Source organism: Coregonus clupeaformis, chromosome 13, assembly GCF_020615455.1.
Source record: "Coregonus clupeaformis isolate EN_2021a chromosome 13, ASM2061545v1, whole genome shotgun sequence".
Classification (NCBI taxonomy): Eukaryota; Metazoa; Chordata; class Actinopteri; order Salmoniformes; family Salmonidae; genus Coregonus; species Coregonus clupeaformis.
The window spans coordinates 7,785,025-7,812,266 of record NC_059204.1 but is presented as its reverse complement, the minus strand read 5'-3'; the positions used below and the strand labels follow the sequence as shown (position 1 = coordinate 7,812,266).

Here is a 27,242-nt window from a genome sequence, read left to right as displayed (position 1 = left end):
AGCAAACACACAAACCATTCGTATAGAATTCATCGAACACAGACCAGTGTTCCTTACCAACACATTGTTTTATTAGAGGGAAATAATTAAAAACACATGACATCATTCAAGGACTGTTACTCGTTCAGATGACTGCAGACCAGTGACAAGTGGCCAAGATATTATTTTACACACGGAAATACAGGATCTACAACTACATGATGTTTAAGGACAAAAATAAGCAAATGGTTGAGTCATGGTGGTAGAGAGCCGTTACATTTCAGCTGGTATATTAAATAATTGATATCAGATACATTTTGTGCTGTGAAACCTAAAAATCATGACTAAATCTCCACTTAAAAGTACAGAGAGAGGAAACTTTGCCTAAAAGAGAAAGTACTCTCACGAGAACAATCCCTTCTGGAGGTCACTGGTCTAACAGTAAAAAAAATAAAAATACTAATATATTCTGAAACAAATATGATGAAACGTTGGAGAAAGAAGTCCTCACTACAAAACCTTGTATCTTCCTTTGCTGGTGGGTTGGTAGGAGTTTTGCTAAAATTAGAGAAGACATTTGTTATTGAGCAATGAGAAACACTATTATTTAATTATTTTCGCTAAGTGAATTACTTTCAGTACTTTTAATACATTCAACTTTCATTACTGGTGTTCATACACAGGATCATACAATGATGCAACCAACATGTAGATGATTAGACTGACAAGAATGATTCTACAATTACACCCTAGGCCTAGCATCAGTAACAGAATCATTCAAATAGCAGATACACACACACACACACACACACACAGTGAGGGAAAAAAGTATTTGATCCCCTGCTGATTTTGTATGTTTGCCCACTGACAAAGAATTGGTCAGTCTATAATTTTAATGGTAGGTTTATTTGAACAGTGAGAGACAGAATAACAACAAAAAATTCCAGAAAAATGCATGTCAAAAATGTTATAAATTGATTTGCATTTTAATGAGGGAAATAAGTATTTTACCCCCTCTCAATCAGAAAGATTTCTGGCTCCCAGGTGTCTTTTATACAGGTAACGAGCTGAGATTAGGAGCACACTCTTAAAGGGAGTGCTCCTAATCTCAGCTTGTTACCTGTATAAAAGACACCTGTCCACAGAAGCAATCAATCAATCAGATTCCAAACTCTCCACCATGGCCAAGACCAAAGAGCTCTCCAAGGATGTCAGGGACAAGATTGTAGACCTACACAAAGGCTGGAATGGGCTACAAGACCATTGCCAAGCAGCTTGGTGAGAAGGTGACAACAGTTGGTGCGATTATTCGCAAATGGCAGAAACACAAAATAACTGTCCATCTCCCTCGGCCTGGGGCTCCATGCAAGATCTCACCTCGTGGAGTTGCAATGATCATGAGAACGGTGAGGAATCAGCCCAGAACTACACGGGAGGATCTTGTCAATGATCTCAAGGCAGCTGGGACCATAGTCACCAAGAAAACAATTGGTAACACACTACGCCGTGAAGGACTGAAATCCTGCAGCGCCCGCAAGGTCCCCCTGCTCAAGAAAGCACATATACAGGCCCTTCTGAAGTTTGCCAATGAACATCTGAATTGATTCAGAGGAGAACTGGGTGAAAGTGTTGTGGTCAGATGAGACCAAAATCAAGCTCTTTGGCATCAACTCAACTCGCCGTGTTTGGAGGAGGAGGAATGCTGCCTATGACCCCAAGAACACCATCCCCACCGTCAAACATGGAGGTGGAAACATTATGCTTTGGGGGTGTTTTTCTGCTAAGGGGACAGGACAATAATAATAATAATAATATAATAATATGCCATTTAGCAGACGCTTTTATCCAAAGCGACTTACAGTCATGCGTGCATACATTTTTGTGTATGGGTGGTCCCGGGGATCGAACCCACTACCTTGGCGTTACAAGCGCCATGTTCTACCAGTTGAGCTACAGAGGACCACAAGGACAACTTCACCGCATCAAAGGGACGATGGACGGGGCCATGTCCCGTCAAATCTTGGGTGAGAACCTCCTTCCCTCAGCCAGGGCGTTGAAAATGGGTCGTGGATGGGTATTCCAGCATGACAATGACCCAAAACACACGGCCAAAGCAACAAAGGAGTGGCTCAAGAAGAAGCACATTAAGGTCCTGGAGTGGCCTAGCCAGTCTCCAGACCTTAATCCCATAGAAAATCTGTGGAGGGAGCTGAAGGTTCGAGTTGCCAAACGTCAGCCTCGAAACCTTAATGACTTGGAGAAGATCTGCAATGAGGAGTGGAACAAAATCCCTCCTGAGATGTGTGCAAACCTGGTGGCCAACTACAAGAAACGTCTGACCTCTGTGATTGCCAACAAGGGTTTTGCCACCAAGTACTAAGTCATGTTTTGCAGAGGGATCAAATACTTATTTCCCTCATTAAAATGCAAATCAATTGATAATATTTAATATATATAATATTCTGGATTTTTTTGTTGTTATTCTGTCTCTCACTGTTCAAATAAACCTACCATTAAAATTATAGACTGATCATGTCTTTGTCAGTGGGCAAACGTACAAAATCAGCAGGGGATCAAATACTTTTTTCCCTCACTGTATATATACACATACATACATACATACATACACACACACACACACACACATATGTATGTATATGTATATGTATGTGAATGTGTATTTATATGTATATATACACACATACATACATATATACATATACACTTATATATATATATATATATATATACATATATATATACATACACTTATATAATATATATATATATACACACACACACACACATATACATATATACACACACACATACACATATACATATAAATACACATACATATATAAATAAATAAATAAAGAGACAACAGGGGACAGAACCATACATATAGAATTAATCTAATTCTATGGACAGAACTTACTAATCTGATGAGCTCCTCCTTGATGAGCCGAGTGATCTCGGCCTTGGCCTTCGTAACGGCCAGCTCATTGGCACCTGTCAGTCGAACACGTCAAAATATCACGACAAGTGACATCATCAAAAAAACACCCACTACTGCTAACATGCAACACTCAATTCTCCAACATTGGTGAAGACTTTGGAAATTGTCAATGCAAGTGGAATAGCTGCTTACTCTCAATAGCCAGGTAGATCTTGCGTTCTCCCTCTTTGGGCTCTTTGCCTGGAGGGAAGTAGGTCCCTCTGATGGTGATGGCTGCCTCCGAGTACTCTCCGATCCTCTGGAGGGCCTCCTTAGACGTGACCTTCCACCTCGCCGTCTGGTGGAGAACAGGAAGCAGACATTACATCTTCCCGTTCGCTTAGGCCAGTTTTCACAAAAGCGTCTCAGTGTAAGAGTGTTGATCTAGGATCAGTTTTTGCCCTTTTTAGATCATAATGAATAATATTATATGGACAGATCCTAGATCAGGACTCGTATTCTGAGATGCTTTGAGAGGTCTGTACCACCTACCCCTTGTGGGATAAACTACTCAAACCACAATCACTTTGTTGATAGGGCAAACAAATGTCAATCAAATGTGACTCGTTTCAGGAAACTAGGCGTATGTCGCACATCGCTACTTCACAGGAGCAGCATTTGAACGTAAACATTTATTTTTTATCAAAATGCGTTTTTTTTGTGGCAGAAATGCCTTCAGGAATATGTGAACTTTCATGTGCCTTAATAACAAACTTCTATGTCATCTGTAAATACCAATAAAATAGTTCAATTACGAGCCTAGTTGGTTTAGCCATGGAAAAAGACCGGAACCTTCCCGCTAGCCATGATTGGCTGAGATAATGGATGGGCTGGACATGCCGAGAGATGAGTTTGGATTGGTCTGCCATGTAGCGTGCTTCTGTCTATAACATGAGCTGCTCAGTATGTGTACAGTCGTGGTCAAAAAGTTTGGAGAATAAAACACCGGTCTCTGGATTACATTTTCAAACTAAGGGCAAGAAGCGTTCATCCATGTATACGAATAAGAGAGTCTAGCTAGCTACATTTTCAGATATTATACATTTCTAATTTTGTCAGAGTCATTTTTATTGCAAGTTAAAGCATACTGTTAACTAGCTAACGTTAGCTGGCTGGCTCGCTAGCTAACGTTACGTGTTTGATCTGTGTAGTAATATTATTTGTATATCTCAGAAAGCCATTTGCATTGCTAGTTATAGCCTAATGTTAGCTAGCTAGCTAACATTGAATCTAGTTGGTTAGCTTTAGTTACCTGCAGGTTCATGCACGGTAGTAATGTTATGAGTTGGGATTATGGTTTATTGTTGTCTAAACAAAAGGCTCCACTATGCAAGTAACCATTTCACTGTACCGTTTACACCTTCTGTATCCTGTGCATGTGACAAATAAACTTTGATTTTATTTGATATAGTGTGTGTTTACCAGAGAAGGTAATGTGAAGAACAACATGACCTGCACCAAAGTCAAATTAGGATATAAATTATGCCAATGAGACAGTGTCCAAGTAAAACAATTCAGATAGAATGCCCTGCTTTTATTTCGTCAAACTCACAACCAAATTTTCTATAGGATTGAGGTCAGGGCTTTGTGATGTAGAGCATGAAGCATGCTCTACATGCTTTGTAAGTAGGAAAACCTGCAAAACCGGCAGTGTATCAAATACTTGTTCTCCCCACTGTATACACACCTCTTCTGAAAGGCCCCAGAGTCCGCAACACCACTAAGCAAGGGGCACCACCAAGCAAGCGGCACCATAAAGACCAAGGAGCTCTCCAAACAGGTCAGGGACAAAGTCATGGAGAAGTACAGATCAGGGTTGGGTTATAAAAATATCTGAAACTTTGAACATCCCACGGAGCACCATTAAATCCATTATTAAAAAATTAAAAGAATACGGCAGCACAACAAACCTGCCAAGAGAGGACCGCCCACCTAAACTCACGGACCAGGCAAGGAGGGCATTAATCAGAGAGGCAACAAAGAGACCAAAGATAACCCTGAAGGAGCTGCAAAGCTCCACAGCGGAGAATGTAGTATCTGTCCATAGGACCACTTTAAGCCGTACACTCCACAGAGCTGGGCTTTACGGAAGAGTGGCCAGAAAAAGCCATTGCTTAAAGAAAAAAATAAGCAAACACGTTTGGTGTTCGCCAAAAGGCATGTGGGAGACTCCCCAAACATATGGAAGAAGGTACTCTTGTCAGATGAGACTAAAATTGAGCTTTTTGGCCATCAAGGAAAACACTATGTCTGGCGCAAACCCAACACCTCTCATCATCCCGAGAACACCATCCCCACAGTGAAGCATGGGGGTGGCAGCATCATGCTGTGGGGATGTTTTTCATTGGCAGGGACTGAGAAACTGGTCAGAATTGAAGGAATGATGGATGGCGCTAAATACAGGGAAACTCTTGAGGGAAACCTGTTTCAGTCTTCCAGAGATTTGAGACTGGGACGGAGGTTCACCTTCCAGCAGGACAATGACCCTAAGCATACTGCTAAAGCAACACTCGAGTGGTTTAAGGGGAAACATTTAAATGTATTGGAATGGCCTAGTCAAAGCCCAGACCTCAATCCAATTGAGAATCTGTGGTATGACTTAAAGATTGCTGTACACCAGCGGAACCCATCCAACTTGAAGGAGCTGGAGCAGTTTTGCCTTGAAGAATGGGCAAAAATCCCAGTGGCTAGATGTGCCAATCTTACAGAGACATACCCCAAGAGACTTGCAGCTGTAATTGCTGCAAAAGGTGGCTCTACAAAGTACTTTGGGGGGGTGAATAGTTATGCACGCTCACGTTTCCTGTTTTTTTGTCTTATTTCTTGTTTGTTTCACAAGAAAATATATTTTGCATCTTCAAAGTGGTAGGTATGTTGTGTAAATAAAATGATACAAACCCCCCAAAAAATCAATTTTAATTCCAGGTTGTAAGGCAACAAAATAGGAAAAATGTCAAGGGTGGTGAATACGTTCACAAGCCACTGTATGTGGGGCTAAGACTTAAGAGCGTGTGAACGATGCTGAATGGGAAGAAGAGCTCCCCAGTAGCTACCAAAACATTCAAGGGCCATTTTCTCATGAGTGAAGTTACACGTTTATCAACTTTCAAAGCAGAATTACTTTCCCAACTTTCCTCAACGAGTCTCTACTTTTATCATTTCAAATTTTGCTACGTAAGACCGAATCGAGCCGGTCGGTCACAAATGCGAATAAGATCTACCAGCTAGTGCTTTTACCGTAAACTCTGTCAAGGGACAGACATGGTAAATAGACCATTCACTGTTCAACTGAAAGAGAATTAGCATGATAAAGTAATGCATAGTTCATGTAGCGATGGTGTGTACACCTTCAATGAGCAGAGTCCTGCACCTACACCCTAGGTGAACGTCCCAAAACGGCACCCTATTCCATAAGGCTCTGGTCAAAAGTAGTGCACTATATAGGGAACAGGGTGCCGTTTGGGATCCAGCCCCATATAAACTGACCTGAGGGAAATCATTGATGTCCAACTCCTCTTCGTATCTCTTGACGGTCTCGGCCTGCTCTGCCGCCTGCTTCTCCTCCTCCAGCTTCTCCACGGGGATGTAGTTGAGCTTGGCGTTGATCTTCTCAGCCAGCTGCTCGGCGATGGTCTTGGCCGAGACGGAGGGGGCCATGATGGTGCCTCCTCTCAGGATGGCGTTGGTGGCCTGTTGCATCACATCCTGTCCAGAGAGAGCAATGGATTACGTTAGGATGGAAAGTGAAGACTACAAAAAAAAAAACTCACAGAGAAACACAGAAACAGCCACCTGAGCCTCAGCCCCCAGGTTCTTCTGGGCGTTGATCCTGAGAGCCAGTCTCTTGGCCATCTCCAGTTTCTGGATGTTTCCAGCAGAGGGGGCACCGAGGTTGGCCAGGCCTCCTGCAGCCGCCGCGGCCGCAGCACTGGGCGGCCCTCCCCCTGGAGCCGACAGATCCTTCACCCTCTTCTTCGAGTTGAACATGTTCTCGATCTGCTCATCTATCTGTAAGGACAGGGTGAGATATCGGGTCAATATAGTACGTATTCTAGGATAGTTTAGAAACATACCGTTTGACCACAATGGAGGGAATGCAATACATTATCAAGCCATAGTTGCCATTCTACTGAAGGTTTTAGAAGTGTCTGGAACCAGGTGAGTGTGTGCTTCCCCAATGACACCCTATTCCCTATATAACCCTATGGGCCCTGGTAAAAAACGGTGCACTATAAAAGGAATAAGGTGCCATTGGGACTGAGACCTAATCAAGCCACAGTTGGCATTCTACTCTAGGCTTTAGAATAGTGAGGAACCTGTACCTCACATCCAGAGCTCCATCCTCATCATCAGAACCTGTACCTCACATCCAGAGCTCCATCCTCATCATCAGAACCTGTACCTCACATCCAGAGCTCCATCCTCATCATCAGAACCTGTACCTCACATCCAGAGCTCCATCCTCATCATCAGAACCTGTACCTCACATCCAGAGCTCCATCCTCATCATCAGAACCTGTACCTCTCACATCCAGAGCTCCATCCTCGTCATCAGAACCTGTACCTCTCACATCCAGAGCTCCATCCTCGTCATCAGAACCTGTACCTCACATCCAGAGCTCCATCCTCATCATCAGAACCTGTACCTCACATCCAGAGCTCCATCCTCATCATCAGAACCTGTACCTCACATCCAGAGCTCCATCCTCATCATCAGAACCTGTACCTCTCACATCCAGAGCTCCATCCTCATCATCAGAACCTGTACCTCTCACATCCAGAGCTCCATCCTCATCATCAGAACCTGTACCTCACATCCAGAGCTCCATCCTCATCATCAGAACCTGTACCTCACATCCAGAGCTCCATCCTCATCATCAGAACCTGTACCTCACATCCAGAGCTCCATCCTCATCATCAGAACCTGTACCTCACATCCAGAGCTCCATCCTCATCATCAGAACCTGTACCTCTCACATCCAGAGCTCCATCCTCATCATCAGAACCTGTACCTCACATCCAGAGCTCCATCCTCATCATCAGAACCTGTACTCACATCCATGGCTCCATCCTCATCATCAGAGTCCTGTAGACCCAGAGCAGCCTTCTGCAGCTTCTTCCTCTCGTTGGCCAGGGCATGCTCCGTCTCGTCAAACTTGAAGCCCTTCCCCGAGAACCCGCTGCTGCTCTTGATGCTTTTACCCTCCTGGGGAAAGAAAAGGCCGTTTTTGAGAAGGGTGTGTCACATTCGCCTGCCTTCGTTCACATACTGATGACACCAATGCCGGTTGGCAGCAAATGGGAAGTAAAGCCAGCGACAAACAGGTCTAAATCTTGTTGAACAGGAGTTGAAGAAACAAAGGCCACAGAACATAATATGTAAATGGTCGCTGACAATCACCAGCTCTAACGCACGGTTTTAGCTGGCCACACATTCCGCATACAAAAAGACAGCGAGCTTCCATGACAACACCGGAACAACACTACTTTAGTCTTCCTCTTACCGCTTGCCGTTGGTTTTTGAAGGACAGCCACAGCTGCTCCAGTTCTTTGGGCACAGGGGACCCCGAGAGCTCCAGGGCCTTGATGATATCCCCGGCGTAGCGCGCCTGCTCGTCTGTGATGAAGGTGTAGGCAAAGCCCTGGGGACACAACAAATCGGGGTGGTTTTTAAATGAGGGTTGTAACAGTGTATAGGTATTTGTAGCGAACCGTTCAGTACAGGGGGGACGTGGGTTCGGTCCTCACTGTGAACCCAAATGAATACATCGAAAAAGATCCAACAAATTAAAAACGCCAGGCCTATAGGCTATGCTTACGCAGCTCGAGTAAATCTGAGCTGAAATTTGTGGCAGGTAGCTTAGTGGTTAAGAGCGTTGTGCCAGTAACCGAAAGGTCGCTGGTTCTAATCCCCGAGCCGACTAGGTGAAAAATCTGTCGATGTGCCCTTAAATGACTAAAATGTAAATGTAAAATTGTGTAATCAAAATTCAAGACTTTATTTCAAACTGTCCTTTTGTGAGGCGCAGCCGGGAACTAATTCTGTATGATGGCGAGTGGTGGGGTCGATAAACCAGGAGGATTCTCCATCATCGTTTAAATCTCCAGTTTGGGAACATTTTGGCTTCCCAGTAGATTACAACGGTGATGGACAGAGAGAGTATGCTCGCCACTGCTCATGAGAATAGCCTATGCAGCTGCCAACACCTCAAACACAGTGACACATTAACGCCGACATCACCCCAGTACTCGTACCACCAGAAGACGGAAACACATATCAATCAAATGTTTCAGTGAGAATCTCTCCTTTTTTTCCTTCTAATATGGTTGAAGAGGTCCTTGGGGGATGACATTTTTTTAAATTTTGCCCAGTGATTTGTTTCAGTGATCAGAATTTCTGGAATTCTTGATAAACCAGTAATAATAATGAATTAGTTTGATAGCCTAGTGCAGAGCCACCACTGACTTTGTTCCCGGCTCTCCCTGTGCGTCCGGCCCTGTGGACGTAGTCCTCGTAGTGGTTGGGGCAGTTGTAGTTGACGACCAGGATCAGCTGCTTGATGTCCAGCCCCCTGGCTGCCACAGAGGTGGCCACCATCAGCCGACACGCCCCGTTCTTAAAGTCATTGATGACACTGTCTCTGTCGTACTGGTCAATGCCTACAGGGAGTGGGACGGAGACAAACAAACGCTTGTTGTCAAAGGACATAGTTCAAACGACTAAACATGGTAGAGGGCGAAACGTTCATCTGCCATAAAACGTGGTTTAATTAGAAGCTATAATAAAATGAAAATGTGTCACTTTCAAACCCCGGACTAACTCAGGGTGCGTCCCAAATGGCCCCCAATACTCTACATCATGGGCTATTCAACTCTTACCCTATGACGTCCGGAGCCTGCTGGTTTTCTGTTCTACCTGATAATTAAAATTGCACACATCTGGTGTCCCGGGTCTAAAATCAGTCCCTGATTAGAGGGGAACGATTGAAAAAAAAAAATGCAGTGGAACTGGCTTCCAGGTCCAGAGTTGAGTTTGAAGGCTCTACATAATGCACTACTTTTGACCAGAGGACCATTTGGGGAGGAGCCTCAGACTACCGGTGTGTTTGCATGACATTACCCCCGTGCAGACTAACGGTGTGTTTGTATGACATTACCCCCGTGCAGACTAACGGTGTGTTTGTATGACATTACCCCCGTGCAGACTAACGGTGTGTTTGCATGACATTACCCCCGTGTAGAGACATGCAGGGGTAGGAGGCCTTCATCAGGTCTTTGAGCAGCCCGTCAGCGTGCTCCTGTTTGTCCACAAAGATGATGACCGAGCCCTTCTCCTGGTAATGACCCAGTATCTCCAGCAGCTTCAGGAACTTCTGGTCCTCCTCGATTACCAGCTAGACGGAGAGAATACACGATGAGGAAAAACATGGACGTCTGTGCGACTTCAGCTAGATAGAGAGAAATGGCAGCAACACTCATTTAGCAAAATGACCAATATGGAATATATAAAGTATGAGATATCTTCTTATTCATTAACATTTTTAAATGGGGTATTGTGTGTAGGCCAGTCACACAAAATCTAAAAATTGTATCCATTTTAAATTTAGGCTGTAACACAAAATGTGGAAAAAGTAAAGGGGTGTGAATACTTTCTGAAGGCACTGTATACACACTGAACAAAAATATAAAAACGCAACATGTAAAGTGTTGGTCCCATGTTCCATGAGCTGAAATAAGATCCCAGAAATGTTTCATACGCACAGAAAGCTTATTTATCTCAAAGTTTGTGCACAAATTTGTTTATATCCCTGTTAGTGAGCATTTCTCCATTGCCAAGATAATCAATCCACCTGACAGGTGTGGCATATCAAGAAGCTGACTAAACAGCATGATCATTACACAGGTGCACCTTGTGCTGGGGACAATAAAAGGGCACTCTAAGATGTGCAGTTTTGTCACACAACACAATGCCACAGATGTCTCAAGTTTTGCGGGAGCGTGCAATTGAAATGCCGACTGCAGGAATGACCACCAGAGCTGTTGACAGATAATTTAATGTTAATTTCTCTACCATAAGCCGCCTCCAACGTCGTTTAAGATAATTTGGCAGTATGTCCATCCGGCCTCACAACCCGCAGACCATGTGTAACCACGCCAGCCCAGGACCTCCAACCACGTGTAGACCATGTGTAACCACGCCAGCCTAGGACCTCCATATCCGGCTTCTTTACCTGCGGGATCGTCTGAGACCAACCACCCGGACAGCCGAGGAAACGGTGGGTTTGCACATCCAAAGAATTTCTGCTCAAACCGTCTCAGGGAAGCTCATCTGCTCGTCTTCCTCACCAGAGTCTTGACCTGACTGCAGTTCAGCGTCGTAACTGACTTCAGTGGGTAAATGCTCACCTTCGATGGCCACTGGAGAAGTGTGCTTTTCACGGATGAATGAATCGCAGTTTCAACTGTACTGAGCAGATGGCAGAACAGCGTGTACGGCGTCGTGTGGGCGAGCGGTTTGCTCAACGTTGTGAACAGAGTGCCCCCATGGTGGCGGTGGGGTTATGGTATGGACAGACATAAGCTATGGACAAAGAACACGATTGCATTTTAAAATCGATGGCAATTTGAACGCACAGAGATACCGTGACGAGATCCTGAGGTTCATTGTCGTGCCATTCATCCGCCGCCATCACCTCATGTTTCAGCATGATAATGCACGGCCCCATGTCGCAAGGATCTGTACACAATTCCTGGAAGAGGACATTTTCCCAGTTCTTCGATGGCCTGCATACTCACCAGACATGTCACCCATGCGCAAAGCTGTCATCAAGGCAAAAGGGTGGCTATTTGAAGTATCTCTTTCTTAACACTTTTTTGGTTACTACATGATTCCACTTGGTTACTACATGATTCCACTTGGTTACTACATGATTCCACTTGGTTACTACATGATTCCACTTGGTTACTACATGATTCCACTTGGTTACTACATGATTCCACTTGGTTACTACATGATTCCACTTGGTTACTACATGATTCCACTTGGTTACTACATGATTCCACTTGGTTACTACATGATTCCACTTGGTTACTACATGATTGATTTCTTCACTATTATTCTACAATGTAGAAAGTAGTCCAATGATAGAAAAACCCTGGAAAGAGTAGGTGTGTCCAAACTTTTGACTGGTACTGTAGATTAGGGCCTAATTAATTTATGTAACTCAGTAAAATCTTTAAAATTGTTGCATGTTGCGTTGATATTTTTGGTTCAGTATATATATATATATATATATATAAATAAATAATATATATATATACAGTGGGGAGAACAAGTATTTGATACACTGCCGATTTTGCAGGTTTTCCTACTTACAAAGCATGTAGAGGTCTGTAATTTATATCATAGGTACACTTCAACTGTGAGAGACGGAATCTAAAACAAAAATCCAGAAAATCACATTGTATGATTTTTAAGTAATTAATTTGCATTTTATTGCATGACATAAGTATTTGATCACCTACCAACCAGTAAGAATTCCGGCTCTCACAGACCTGTTAGTTTTTCTTTAACAAGCCCTCCTGTTCTCCACTCATTACCTGTATTAACTGCACCTGTTTGAACTCGTTACCTGTATAAAAGACACCCGTCCACACACTCAATCAAACAGACTCCAACCTCTCCACAATGGCCAAGACCAGAGAGCTGTGTAAGGACATCAGGGATAACATTGTAGACCTGCACAAGGCTGGGATGGGCTACAGGACAATAGGCAAGCAGCTTGGTGAGAAGGCAACAACTGTTGGTGCAATTATTAGAAAATGGAAGAAGTTCAAGATGACGGTCAATCACCCTCAGTCTGGGGCTCCATGCAAGATCTCACCTCGAGGGGCATCAATGATCATGAGGAAGGTGAGGGATCAGCCCAGAACTACACGGCAGGACCTGGTCAATGACCTGAAGAGAGCTGGGACCACAGTCTCAAAGAAAACCATTAGTAACACACTACGCCGTCATGGATTAAAATCCTGCAGCGCACGCAAGGTCCCCCTGCTCAAGCCAGCGCATGTCCAGGCCCGTCTGAAGTTTGCCAATGACCATCTGGATGATCCAAAGGAGGAATGGGAGAAGGTCATGTGGTCTGATGAGACATAAATAGAGCTTTTTGGTCTAAACTCCACTCGCCGTGTTTGGAGGAAGAAGAAGGATAAGTACAACCCCAAGAACACCATCCCAACCGTGAAGCATGGAGGTGGAAACATCATTCTTTGGGGATGCTTTTCTGCAAAGGGGACAGGACGACTGCACCGTATAGAGGGGAGGATGGATGGGGCCATGTATCGCGAGATCTTGGCCAACAACCTCCTTCCCTCAGTAAGAGCATTGAAGATGGGTCGTGGCTGGGTCTTCCAGCATGACAACGACCCAAAACACATAGCCAGGGCAACTAAGGAGTGGCTCTGTAAGAAGCATCTCAAGGTCCTGGAGTGGCCTAGCCAGTCTCCAGACCTGAACCCAATAGAACAACTTTGGAGGGAGCTGGAAGTCCGTATTGCCAAGCAACAGCCCCGAAACCTGAAGGATCTGGAGAAGGTCTGTATGGAGGAGTGGGCCAAAATCCCTGCTGCAATGTGTGCAAACCTGGTCAAGACCTACAGGAAACGTATGATCTCTGTAATTGCAAACAAAGGTTTCTGTACCAAATATTAAGTTCTGCTTTTCTGATGTTTCAAATACTTATGTCATGCAATAAAATGCAAATTAATTACTTAAAAATCATACAATGTGATTTTCTGGATTTTTGTTTTAGATTCCGTCTCTCACAGTTGAAGTGTACCTATGATAAAAATTACAGACCTCTACATGCTTTGTAAGTAGGAAAACCTGCAAAATCGGCAGTGTATCAAATACTTGTTCTCCCCACTGTATATATATATATATATATATAATTATTTATTTAACGATTATGATGGTTATTTTATTTTCATGACAGTCTTCATTCATAACCGTTGGTTACACGGTTATTGTGCCAAAGTCATTATGGTGCAAAACATCAACAGAACCAATCAATACATTGACAGAACCAATCAAAACATCAACAGAACCAATCAATACATTGACAGAACCAATCAAAACATCAACAGAACCAATCAATACATTGACACATGTAAACCATCCTCTAACGCAGGGACCATCAACTAGTTTCAGACGCGGGCCGATTTCTTCTTGAGCGGATGGTCAGTGGGCCAGAACATCATTACACATCATTTATAAACTGAAAATTGACCGCAAGAAGCCCAAACAGATCTAATATTTGACTAAAACATCATTTAAAACCTTTCTTACGTTGGTATACGATCGCATACAGTCTATACTGTATCTTTACTATGCGTGATAATTTTTTGGAACACATTTCCAAAATTAAAAATCACTTGCTAGTGTTTTTACAGTCTTATGTCCAAAAATAAATAAATAAATGTTTTGCTCATAAAAATTTAGGAGCAAAATAAAATCAACGGCCTGCGGGCGGCCAGTTGGGGAACCCTACTCTGACTGGATGGTTTACATATGATATAATATCCAGAGTGGAACAGGAGTTTTTCCTCATCATACTGACTACCTGACCAGGAAATAACTCCTGGCCCTATCCATAGGGCACCAAAAAAGGTTAATGAGATGGAGGACGCACCCTACTCCCTTTACAGTGCACTACCTTTGACCAGAGCCCTATGGTCCTTGGTCAAAAGTAGTGTACAATATAGGGTGATATTTGGGACGCACCGGGAGAATGTAAAAAGGCCAGTCTTACCACATGTTGCTCCACGTCGGAGCACACCACGCTCCTGCCTCCCACCTGCACCTCGATGGGCTTGGAGAGGATCCTCCTGGCCAGGGCCTCCATGGCCCGCGGGAACGTGGCTGAGAACATGACCGTCTGCCGGTCCGGACGCACGTTGTCCATGATACGCATCACCTGGGGGAAGGAAACATTACAGGAGAGGATTTTACCTATTATTCTGGTGCCAGGGTCAGGTCTAAATAGCTGCTATGAGATGAATTGATGCAAGTCTGTTTTTGTGTTTTAATACGCTTAAAAACACCTCCTTGGATTTTAATTATTAACAAATTAATGACAAGAATGTGCCACCTACCTGTGGCTCAAAGCCCATGTTGAATAATCTATCTGGAGGAGCACCTCCCTGTGGCTCAAAGCCCATGTTGAATATTCTATCTGGAGGAGCACCTCCCTGTGGCTCAAAGCCCATGTTGAATATTCTATCTGGAGGAGCACCTCCCTGTGGCTCAAAGCCCATGTTGAATATTCTATCTGGAGGAGCACCTACCTGTGGCTCAAAGCCCATGTTGAATATTCTATCTGGAGGAGCACCTACCTGTGGCTCAAAGCCCATGTCGAACATTCTATCTGCCTCGTCCACCACCACGTACGTGGCTCGCCGCAGGTTTGTGACTCGACCTACACACCCAAGGAAAGTATAGTGACACAGGAAAACAAGTTACTCTCTGGAAAGTACGTTCACTCAAAGCTTTCACACAAAGTTCCTGAACCTACTGGTAAATATACCTCAACAAGCCTATACAAAAGGGGCTATCCTTTTCCTAGGGCATTTAAATACTTCACTTCAATTCACACAACTGCCATTTGTTCTGTTCAGGACTACTTTTAAAGTAGCCAGATTATTTTTGTTTCTATATTTTGTCTTGTGTTGCGTACCATCTCAGGGGCACGAGGAACCTGTAAATGTCAGAAAACAGCCAATACAATAAAAGAGATGGGGCCACATGATGCACTATCTGACCGCCTTTTCACCTAAAAAGGAAACATAGAGATTACCTGGCATGTGTGGAAGGAAAGAACGCTATACTGTCTGTTTCATTACATGTTTTTAATTTTTTAATTTAGCATTTATATACAGTCATAAAACAATGACTTTAAAACTGATCTAAATATATTTCACACCTTTCGGACAACAATGTTCTACTTTAAAGCTTCACATGTTATTCAAAATCCATACACGAGTCACGTCTGACTTTTATATGACTAAAGATAGAGGTTGTTTGAAAACTTGGACTTACGCCTCTGAACGTGAGGACCACGAGGCAGTATCGTGTCTCCACCTACCTGTAGCTGACATTATTCTTCAGGAAACACTTCAAATGGCTTGAGGATATGACTCCCAAGGTGGTCAGATAATGTTGACAGTTTAGTAAAAGTGGTACTGACTTGACTCTCATACAGAAACATTCCATGCAAGGCAGGACATTTACAGCTCACTTTCTATCAGTACCTTCAGTGCTTGTGTTTTCAGGGTCAGTTAGTGACGTTTCTACGTCAAAATAATTATAACACTGGACATTGCAGACTTTAAAAAAATATATATATATTTTAAAAAACAGACACTGCAAGTTTATCACATATCAGAAATCCCTATCGTTATATGTACCTGGCTACAATAACACAAAGAGAGGTGTGGGACCAGGTGTGTCACTCACCGCTGTTGGCACCTAACATGTCAATCATTCGCCCTGGTGTGCACACAATGATCTCTGCTCCTCTCTTCAGCTCAGCAATCTGCCCCACAAGGAAGAAACAAACAATTTAAGATAACGATATTCAACCAACGTACAATCCTGTTTGCCTTTTCCTAACTGATTACAGGGCTTGACAGTAAAAAATAAAATAAAATACAACACTGCCCCTTTAAAGCTCTCCTGGAGAATGGTTGGCCACACTTGGTAGCTTATAAAATAGAGCAACCAAATACTTTTTATGTCTTTATAAAAAAAAAAATCTGGGACAGTTCTGTGACGACAGATCCTAAATTAATTCAACCCCTGCACATTAAAACATTTTTAAAAAGCAATGAGGCTGATTCAACAGATCAGACCGTTTAGCTTAAAATGTTGATAAAGTTTTATTTCTGGTTTGATCTGTTGCATCAGCCTCATCGCTTTATAAAATATAATTTATATAATTAAAAGCCTCAATGTTTGGCTCCATTTTCTGGCGCCTCACTCATGTCAGCATGGGTTTGGACATGAGGCTGTAGCCAATATGCATATCACCTACACTTCTGATCGGAGTAGGCTAACTGTTTGATATTGTGATGTTTTTTTTTACTTGTCCATTCGGACAATTTTAAATCTATATTCTTCTTGTCCAACAAGAGAACAAGCATTAATATCGAACCCTGGATTATTCAAACCTACAACCCAGGATTTCTTTAAACGGAATGTACAATATATATATATACACAGATATATATATATATATATATATATATATATATATATATATATATATATATATATATATATATATATATTAGATCATGGTAAAGCGTAATTACAACCATGTAACACTACTCCATGATGAGGTACTGGTTAACAATAACCCCTGACCTCACAGAGTTCGAGGATGTTCTACCTGTTCACTAATCCCCGTGCCTCCATACACACACACAACCCTCAGGTTCAGGGGCTTGGAGAACTTCTTGCACTCCTTGGTGATCTGCAGAGCCAGCTCTCTAGTGGGAGTCATGATCACAGCTGAAAAATGGGGAAGATAAATGGACAATAGCACTCAGACAACATACTCTCATCGTTTATTTGCCCTTCACGAAATAGAGGACCTTCACTGAACACCTTTCATACTGTCTGATAGATAACACCACTCTGCTCAGCAAATTCAAATTGTTATTTACACTTAGAAATCAGAGACGCCCAGCATTCAGGTTAATTTAGGTGTAACTGATATGGGGTTGTACGACAGAAAACGAGAAAATGGGCCCTTACCGATGGGTCCCTCAGCCTCCTCCAGGGGCCTTTGGTCCATGATGTGGCGGTACATGGGAAGGAGGAAGGCGATGGTCTTTCCACTGCCAGTCTTAGCGATGCCGATGAGATCTCTCCCAGACATGATGGCTGGAATGGCCTGGGCCTGGATGGGTGTGGGTTTCTCATAGCTGTGTCTGGTGATGTGAAGACAACATCATTTAAAACACAACTAATCTAGAAGTGTACGGACAATGTATGGCAAGTGAATTACAGGCAACATCCGCATTGAGCTAAAGGCTAGAGCTGCCACTTTCAAGGAGCGGGACACTAATCCGGACGCTTATAAGAAATCCCGCTACGCCCTCTGACGAAACATCAGACAGGCAACGCGTCAAACTATCACAGATTACAAAGGGAAACGCAGCCACGAGCTGTCCAGTGACGTGAGCCTTCAAGACAAGCTAAATACCTTCTATGCTTGCGTCGATGCTAACAACACTGAACCATGCAAGAGAGCCCCAGCTGTTCCGGACAACAGTGTGATCACGCTCTCCGTAGCCGATGTGAGTAAGACTTTTAAACAGGTCAACATTCACAAGGCTGAAGGGCCAGACGTATTACCAGCATGCGCTGACCAGCTGGCAAGTGTCTTCACTGACATTTTCAATCTCTTCCTGACCCAGTCCGTAATAACTACATGTTTCAAGCAGACCATCATAGTCCCTGTGCCCAAGAACGCCAAGGTAACCTGTCTAAATGACTACCGCCCTGTTGCACTCACATCTGTAGACATGAAATGCTTTGAAAGGCTCACATCAACACCTTCATAACAGACACCCTGGACCCACTCCAATTCACATACCGCCCCAACAGATGACAATCTCCATTGCACTCCACACTGCCCTTTCCCATCTGGACAAAAGGAACACCTAGGTGAGAATGCTGTTCATTGACTACAGCTCAGCGTTCAACACCATAGTGCCCTCCAAGCTCATCACTAAGCTACGGACCCTGGGACTAAACACCTCCCTCTGCAACTGGATCCTGGACTTCCTGACGGGCCGCTACCAGTGGTGAAGAAGGCCACAACACATCTGCCACGCTGATCCTCAACACGGGGGCCCCTCAGGGGTGCATGCTTAGTCCCCTCCTGTACCCCCTGTTCACCCATGACTGCGTGGCCAAGCACGACTCCAACACCATCATTTAGTTTGCAGACGACACGACAGTGGTAGGCCTGATCACCGACAACGATGAGACAGCCTACAGGGAGGAGGCCAAGACAACAACCTCACCGTCAGCAAGACAAAGTAACTGATCGTGGAGTACAGGAAATGGAGGGCCAAGCACGCCAACATCCACGGGGCTGTAGCGGAGCAGGTCGAGAGCTTCAAGTTCCTCGGTGTCCACATCACTAATGAATGATCATGGTCCACACACACCAACACAGTCGTGAAGAGGGCACGACAATGCCTCTTCCCCCTCAGGAGGCTGAAAAGATTCAGCATGGTTCCTCAGATCCTCAAAAAGTTCTACAATGGCACCAATGAGAACATCTTGACTGGCTGCATTACCGCTTGGTATGGCAACTGCTTGGCATCCGACCGCAAGTCACTACAGAGGGTAGTGCGTACGGCCCAGTACATCACTGGGGCCAAGCTCCCTGCCATCCAGGACCTCTATACCAGGCGGTGTCAGAGGAAGGCCCTAGAAGCTGTGCATCGGTAAGCGGTACTGATGCACCAAGTCTGGAACCAACAGGACCCTGAACAGCTTCTACCCCCAAGCTATAAAACTGCTAAATAGTTAGTTAAATAGTTAACCAACAGTTACCCGGACTATCTGCATTGACCCTTTTTGCAACAACTGTTTTGGCTCATCACATACGCTGCTGTTACTGTATATAATCTATCCTGTTGTCTAGTCACTTCATCCCTACCTAAATGTACATACTGTATCTACCTCAATTACCTGGTACCCCTGCACATCGGCTCGGTACTGGTACCCCGTGTGTATATAGCCAGGTTATTACCTGGTACCCCTGCACATCGGCTCGGTACTGGTAACCCGTGTGTATATAGGCAGGTTATTACCTGGTACCCCTGCACATCGGCTCGGTACTGGTACCCCGTGTGTATATAGCCAGGTTATTACCTGGTACCCCTGCACATCGGCTCGGTACTGGTACCCCGTGTGTATATAGCCAGGTTATTACCTGGTACCCCTGCACATCGGCTCGGTACTGGTACCCCGTGTGTATATAGCCAAGTTATCGTTACTCATTGTGTATTTATTCCATGTGTTATTATTTGTATATTATTTATATTTCTTTCTCTCTGTATTGTTGGGAAGGGCCCGTAAGTCAGCATTTTCACTGTTTGTCTATACCTGTTGTTTACCAAGCATGTGACAAATAACTTTTGTTTTGATCAACTGCAGATTGCATAACAAAATGTATGTTACTGTCCTATTCGTTTGGAACAACGTGTGAGTTACTTTTATAAATCGGCTACGATGTAAAACATTGTCTGTGACACTCACCTCTTCAGCGCACTTAGGATCTTCATAGACGTGCCACACTGAACCCATGACTTCATGGGCTTGGGACAACCCTTTCCTTTGACTGCGATTCCCTCCAGGTCCAGCCTGTGGACATTCACCTCTGAACCAAACAGAACCAAAGGAGAGGAGTTAGATCAGGGACTTTGATAGGGGTGGGGGGGCCACAAAAAAATCTGAACTCATCATGAGGGGCCGCAGTGGCACCCAGGTCTGCGTTAATTTCCTGCAATTCTACACATTTTGCAGTGGGGGCGTAGAGAAATGTTTGCTGTTTTTAATATGATATCTGAGTGAGCGAGACCAACAAAATCTAAAAATCGGGGCCCCCCGGTCGGTAATTCGACCATGATTACAACAAGTTTAAATAGCTGGCCGCTAGACTAATTTACCAATCTACAAATTTGTAGCTGATGTACTAATTGAGTGACTGTTAGTGACCGACATAAAAAGAGATACTGTTGACGCACAACCAAATCGATCCGGGGGCCACCAGTTGCCCATCCCTGAGCAACATTGGACACAACATTGGACACTATTCATTTAGCAGACAAAAGCGGCTAAAGGCATCCGATATACAAAGCCGACATAATAATAAAATAAAATATAAAAAATACAAATAAAACATAATAAAATTGGCACCAGAGGGGAGAAGAAGAAGAAATAATGATAATAATAATGTTTTTTCGCCTCTTCACTGATGGAAATACCAGTCGATGGAAATACATTTGACCCATCATGCATATCAGTCTACAGGTTAATTTGCATCACTTAGTGGAATTAAACTGGCGCGTGTGTATATATATATATATATATATATATTCGTTATGTATCTTATTTATCACAGCATACAGATGCAGAGCCTTTGAGAGGAAAATCTGACAGACAGCTGAGAGCTGCTACTACAGCAACGGAAGGGAGGCTTCCTCACCACTTCGCAATGAGCTGGAGGCAGTATGCATTTCGAAAGCATATACAATGCCTTCAGAAAGATATTCAGACCCCTTGACTTTTTCCACATTTTGTTAACGTTACAGCCTTATTCTAAAATGGATTAAATAAATAAAAATCCTCAGCAATCTACACACAATACCCCATAATGACAAAGCGAAAACTGGTTTTTAGAATTTTTAGCACATTTAAAAAATAAAAAACTGAAATACCTAATTTACATAAGTATTCAGACCCTTTGCTATGAGACTCGAAATTGAGCTCAGGTGCATCCTGTTTCCATTGATCATCCTTGAGATGTTTCTACAACTTGATTGGAATCCACCTGTGGTAAATTCAATTGATTGGACATGATTTGGAAAGGCACACACCCGTCTATATAAGGTCCCACAGTTGACAGTGCATGTCAGAGCACAAACCAAGCCATGAGGTTGAAGGAATTGTCCGGAGAGCTCTGAGACAGGATTGTGTCGAGGCACAGATCTGGGGAAGGGTACCAGAAAATGTCTGCAGCAGTGAAGGTCCCCAAGAACACAGTGGCCTCCATCATTCTTAAATGGAAGAAGTTTGGAACCACCAAGACTCTTCCTAGAGCTGGCCGCCCGGCCAAACTGAGCAATCGGGGGAGAAGGGCCTTGGTCAGGGAGCTGACCAAGAACCCGATGGTCACTCTGACAGAGCTCCAGAGTTCCTCTGTGGAGATGGGAGAACCTTCCAAAAGGAAAACCATCTCTGCAGCACTCCACCAATCAGGCCTTTATGGTAGAGTGGCCAGACGGAAGCCACATGACAGTCCGCTTGGAGTTTGCCAAAAGGCACCTAAAGACTCTCAGACCATGAGAAACAAGATTCTCTGGTCTGATGAAACCAAGATTGAACTCTTTGGCCTGAATGCGAAGCGTCACGTCTGGACGAAACCTGGCACCATCCCTACGGTGAAGCATGGTGTTGGCAGCATCATGCTGTGGGGATGTTGTTCAGGAGCAGGGACTGGGAGACTAGTCAGGATCGAGGCATAGATGAACGGAGCCAAATACAGAGAGATCCTTGATGAAAACCTGCTCCAGAGCACTCAGGACCTCAGACTGGGGAGAAGGTTCACCTTCCAAACAGGACAACGACCCTAAGCACACAGCCAAGACAACACAGTTGTGGCTTCGGGACAAGTCTCTGAATGTCCTTGAGCGGCACAGCCAGAGCCCGGACTTGAACATCTCTGGAGAGACCTGAAAATAGCTGTGCAGCGACGCTCCCCATCCAACCTGACAGAGCTTGAGAGGATCTGCAGAGAAGAATGGGAGAAACTCCCCAAATACAGGTGTGCCAAGCTTGTAGCGTCATACCCAAGAAGACTCGAGGTTGTAATCGCTGCCAAAGGTGCGTCAACAAAGTACTGAGTAAAGGGTCTGAAAACTTATGTAAATGTGATATTTTTTAAATTGCTTTGTCATTATGGGGTGTAGATTGATTAGGGGAAAAAAACAATTGAATCCATTTTAGAATAAGGCTGTAACGTAACAAAATGTGGAAAAAGTCAAGGGGTTTGAATACTTTCTGAAGGCACTGTACTTCATTGTTGGAAAGCTGAAAGTTTTACTACATATTATGAGGCAGGTCTTGCCTTACTTTAAAGTAGCCTAGACAAAATCAGACCATATCCGTGGAGGCAATTATTTTATATCAACTTTCTTTCATTGTCCAGTAGCCAAAGGCACAATCCTAGTTATATTAGCAACCCGGTTGTTGCATGTTAGATCTTCCCTCTTTCTAAACTGATATTTTCATCTCTGTCACAGGAAACTGCTCGCGTTTGACAACAGTGTTTTCACGGCTAATTGCTAATTATGGAACAAACATTTTACACCTACTGCCTTGTGCGTATTGCTGCACTAATAATGTGAAGGGAAAAAAAATAGTTGACCTATTCTGTTGGTCAGTTTGTCGAGAAATAAATAAACTATTCCAAACAGACTCTGGGACAGTTGTGGGACAATAGATCAAAAATTCATACAACCAGTAGGCCTATGCTACATAAAAATAAACGTTAAAAAGCAAATGAGTCTGATGCAACAGATGAGAACGTTTAGGCTAGTGATTTTGCTGTTCGTTACTCATCTTGTTGGCTGAGGAAAAGTAAAATGTGGGCATCGGAATTCGGTAAGAAGGACCACAAATTGTTGTATCCTCCACTTGCAGTGTTCTGTTAAGATTAATTACCGTAATCTAAATGTGATTTGTCATTCTCAGCACCGTGGGCGGACGCCCTAATCCCGTTACACACCTAATGATGCATATGGGTCTGGTACATTTCTCAAAAATGTCCAGTAAATTAAAATGCTGCTGGTCAAAAGTCGGGCGACACATTTTCCTAACAGAAACCCTGCCACATACATTGGTTCGGTTTGCTTTTGGCAGAACTGGGCTAGGCGAAGTGACTATTTGTGCTCTCATAACCCTCAAAGTCATTCGCATTGAAAAATGAGACAAAAATTGCACTATTATTGTTGTTTGTCCCTCTTGAGCCACTGTATCAACATAGCCAGATACACTTCCTCAAAATAGTCCAAATTAATCAAAGATAAAAATCAAGAAATATGTGATTAATTCTGATGTCTTCGCAAAGGTCTTAGTCACGCGATTTTACATCTAGCTAAGATGTTTGGTGCAGTATTTCTCGTGAAAAAATGTGCATGAAAACTAGTCGTCTCTCGTTGAATGACAACAAACACTTCTTGTTCTCACTCCTACTAGGAGTAGTACTGTTGACCAATCCCCGACGAAGGGGCGTAGACTTTGGCTACAGAACGTTGACTTGCCTCAAGAAAAACGTTTGTCTGCACAAACAGCCGGGTGGGGAAAAAAGGGCCAATGACAAAAACTGAAGAAAAAAACGTCACAAAAACTATTTGTAATATACGCGCAAACTGTTTCGACTGGGAAGCACACGGTAAGCTATACAGTTAGTGCAGTCCACTAAGGTCCATTGGGGAAAACGACCACATACCACAGTCATTGCAAATAGACCCTTCTTCAAAAAAAATAAGTGCGGGAAATACACATTCTTTTTTCGAACATGTACACACCCTCTGGAGACATTTTGGCCAGCTCTGGCACCTCTACGTAGAAGTCCTTGCGGTACGGTTCGTACTCAATCTTCTGGTGATCCACTGGCTCCAGCACCTTCCTCTGTTTGGTCTGGTAGCCAGTCAGGGCTGTCGCCAGATCCACTTCCTCTTCCTCTGATGAGTACTGGGAAGACAGTGACACAACATGTAGGAACCTGCTCTCTTCAGTGAGAGAATTTTGAGAGAAGTTCTTGAGACTTTATGAAGAGAGTTTCGAGGGAGATGGTCTGCGTAACAAAATGGCACCCTACATGGTGCACTACATTTGACCCCATGACCCCTGGTTAAAAGTAGTGCCCTATACATTTACACAAATGATCACAATGATAACATGACAGGACAAAACCGCTTACCTCCATTGCATCCTGGTCATTCTCCATCAGCTCACCCTTCTTTTTGTGGACATTTGGTCCCCTCTTAGTTTTGCAAACGGTGACAACTTTGGATACCTTTATTCCTCCCTTCTGTTTGTGTGGAGGGCAAAAAAAAAGGAGAGATTGCATCACACACAAAAAGACCAAAGCAGCACATACTGACAGCAATGTTTCCAGTGAGCTAGATCCTGTATGTGTGAAGGAAACTATTGAGGAGCAGCCGTGGTCTAGTGGTCTAACTCACCTTGTCGTTCCCTTTAGACTGGGGGCCCATGTTGAACTTCTTGACTTCCTCCTTGACCTCCTCCATGTAGGCGTCCAAGGTATCCAGCTCATCCTCTGCCTCCTCCTCCACGGGAGTAATCTCCTCCTCTTCCTCCTCCTCCTCTTTCTTTTCCTCCTCCTCCTCCGGCCCCTTACCCTCCTGGCCTTCTTCTTCAGGCTCATCCTCAGGAGCTGTACCTTCCTCATCGTCATCTAAAAGGAAGAGAAGTCTGGTGAGACTGTTGGCAGTTATCTAAAATCAGTCTTTTTCGAAAGAGGAAACTAATGCATTTAGGTACATATGAACCCACAACACAGCCATGAAACGTCTAAGTCTGAGCTTGTTCCTCACCATCATCATCCTCCAGACTCCACTTCTTTCCCTGCTTCATCTCCTCGATCTCTCTCTTGATCTCCTCGATGTTCCCCAGGGCCTTCTTCCTTTGGTCCTCCCTCCACTTCTCCACTCGCTCCTTCCTCTTCCTCATCGCTTCCTCCAGCTTGTTCTGGTCAAAGTCTTGCTGTGGGGACAAAGACATACAAAAATTCAACTGTCATGTTCTTTCAACATTTCCAAAGTGCTAAACAACATCTCCACCGGAGTAGGACTCACATCCTCAACCTTCTCCTCCTCCTTCTCTTCTTTGATGTTCTTCTTCTCTGCAGAGGCTTCAGGGTTGTCTTCTTCTTTGCTTTTAGGCCGACTGGCAAACCAAAACAGACAACAAGTTATGGTCGGGTGGAAGTAAGATTTTTTAAGGAAAAAAATGGCACCCTTTGGTAAAAACTCACTTCTCGTCAGTTTTCCTGTTTTTGCTGGGGCTTGCGGACTGTGATCTGCGTCCTCGGCTCCTAGACCTTCTATTCCTGTCCCGGCTCCTGGAGCGTCTCTTCTCCCGACTCCTAGAGCGTCTGGACCACATCAGACAAATTCAATAACAAGATCAGACACACGCATACTCGGATGAACTTGATAACTCACACTCTCTTGGTCTCTGTCTCTCTATTTCACACACAGCTCACCTGGGACGCTTCCTGTCTCTGGACCTTGATCGGCGGCGGTCACGGCTGCGTGACCTCTCTCCCCGCCTGTTGCGGTCCCTGTCTCGGTTTCGTGAGGCAGCCCCATCATCCTTCTTGGAGCGTTTGTCCGGGGAACGGCTCTTTGATCGACTCCCAGACCGACCCCTCGAAGCCGACCGTTTCCTGTAATGCCTAACAAACATTGTAAAAAATTATTGAACACTTCATAAACTTACATCACTTAACTAAAACGACTGACATAAAAAATGTATACAAAAAAAAAAGATGTTGTTGGTGCTAGAGTAATGCCGCGTTCGAAACAACTGGGAACTCGGAAATCTACGACTTCACTGCATTCAAGACAACTGGGAACTCGAGAAAAAAACAGAGCTCCGACTGGGAAAAGCGTTTCGAACGGTCATCCAATTCGGAATTCCAAGTCGGAAACTCGTGCATCTCTGCACATATCTTTTGCCTCCAACCACTGACGTCATGGTTTGACCTCGTTTTCCCCCGAGTTCCCAGTTGTCTTGAAAGCGCCATTACACAACATTTTACATTTTAGTCATTTAGCAGACGCTCTTATCCAGAGCGACTTACAGTACACAACTGCACAATGTGTTTGAAATAATTGTGTCGTTTAATGCATTATCAAGTATTTTTTACTTTGGCTATTAAGCTAACTAGCCAGCTAGCTAAATATATATCACATTCAATGGTCTGTAAACGTTAGCTAGCTAGCTTATTAGCTAGCGCGTTGGATCAACGTTACAGACTTGCTAGCTAGCTAGGTTTTTTAACCCTCCAAAACAGACTAAAATAATACAAGGCACTCTTAAACTCCTCACTTACCTTGACTCGCGACCCATATTTACTTTGAGTCCATAAAGAGATTAAATATCAATGTTTTATTGTTGAACTTTGCGCATTTGTTTTCATGCGTGATCACGTTAGCTGTTTCCTGGAACGTAATCAAAAAGCGACCGTTCTTAGAATACGTAGTATTTTGGATCTGTGCGCATCTAGTGGTTGGTGGGAGGTAGCTATGATTATTTATTTTTACCTCGTCATAATTATTGTAGAAATATTATTAGTAAAAAGTTTAACAAATATTACCAGTTCCTCTCCTAGAGCAGAAATAGATAATCATTGACATCAAGATCACATATCCT

The 27,242-nt window shown here is 43.8% G+C and overlaps 1 protein-coding gene across 1 annotated transcript; it reads right to left on the bottom strand.

Annotated features, from left to right (window-relative positions):
• Positions 1–49: 49 nt before the first annotated feature.
• On the bottom strand, positions 50–27,048 carry LOC121579120 (probable ATP-dependent RNA helicase DDX46). Its single transcript, XM_041893429.2, has 23 exons — positions 26,923–27,048; positions 26,071–26,262; positions 25,840–25,959; positions 25,661–25,751; positions 25,400–25,568; positions 25,028–25,260; positions 24,763–24,873; positions 24,368–24,533; positions 20,316–20,436; positions 17,793–17,968; positions 17,425–17,546; positions 16,491–16,569; positions 15,371–15,453; positions 14,788–14,952; positions 10,209–10,371; positions 9,444–9,637; positions 8,482–8,619; positions 8,034–8,183; positions 6,770–6,985; positions 6,464–6,682; positions 3,131–3,275; positions 2,918–2,991; positions 50–537 (listed from the first exon to the last, which is right to left on the bottom strand). The coding sequence occupies exons 1-23, from the start codon at positions 26,937–26,939 to the stop codon at positions 490–492; spliced, it is 3,192 nt and encodes a 1,063-aa protein (XP_041749363.2). The 5' UTR covers positions 26,940–27,048; the 3' UTR covers positions 50–489.
• Between the last annotated feature and the right edge of the window lie 194 nt (positions 27,049–27,242).

Excerpts from the sequence above, each read along its gene's own strand:
- LOC121579120 (XM_041893429.2), bottom strand. Across the intron at positions 25,261-25,399 it reads GAGTCTGGAGGATGATGATG|ATGACGATGAGGAAGGTACA; the intron begins GTGAGGAACAAG and ends TCTTCCTTTTAG. Across the intron at positions 14,953-15,370 it reads ACATGGGCTTTGAGCCACAG|GTGATGCGTATCATGGACAA; the intron begins GTAGGTGCTCCT and ends TCCTTCCCCCAG.